At 47.0% G+C, this 541-nt stretch overlaps 1 protein-coding gene across 1 annotated transcript in view; it reads left to right on the top strand.

Moving 5' to 3' along the window:
- TFE3 (transcription factor binding to IGHM enhancer 3) overlaps positions 1–541 on the top strand; it is an 18,992-nt gene that overhangs the window by 17,518 nt on the left and 933 nt on the right. The window contains exon 9 of the mRNA XM_007958560.1: positions 428–541. Coding sequence (XP_007956751.1) covers positions 428–541 — 114 coding nt within the window. The remainder of the gene's footprint in view (positions 1–427) is intronic.

Genomic DNA, 541 nt, shown 5'->3' with positions numbered 1-541 from the left:
TTGAACCGCCAGTCTTCTGGTTAGCAGTCAAATGGCTTAGGCACTATGCCACCAGAGCTCTCTGTACATGCAAATACACATCTAGAAACATTGTCTGCCAATGCTATACATTGTCACAGGCACACTCTCCCCTGCTTAGACATAGATGATCTTTCAGCCTGTCTACCCATCTATCCACTATCATTGACAACGCAGTATTGTACATGCAAAAGGGTTCATCTTGTTGTCTGTACCTACCATGTCCCTCTCTATGTCTTCCTGTTCCTCAATCAGGGTATTTTTATCTGAGCTTTCCATATCCTTGATGTACCCCTACCTCAATTTCTAGGCATGTGGAAATGGGGTCCATCTACCTGGTGCAAATCTTTCAGATCCCAAGAAACTTCATATGCAACATTCCTTCTTTCTTCGCCTTTGTGCTCCACAGGGAGATGCGCTGGAACAAGGGCACCATCCTTAAGGCCTCTGTGGATTATATCCGCAAGTTGCAGAAGGAGCAGCAGCGCTCCAAAGACCTGGAGAGCCGGCAGCGATCCCTGGA

Source organism: Orycteropus afer, unplaced genomic scaffold (assembly GCF_000298275.1).
Source record: "Orycteropus afer afer isolate SDZICR_OR568_19922 unplaced genomic scaffold, OryAfe1.0 scaffold01011, whole genome shotgun sequence".
In the NCBI taxonomy this organism is placed as follows: Eukaryota; Metazoa; Chordata; class Mammalia; order Tubulidentata; family Orycteropodidae; genus Orycteropus; species Orycteropus afer.
The sequence above is the reverse complement of the archived record's forward strand: the minus strand, read 5'-3'. Positions and strand labels throughout refer to the sequence as shown.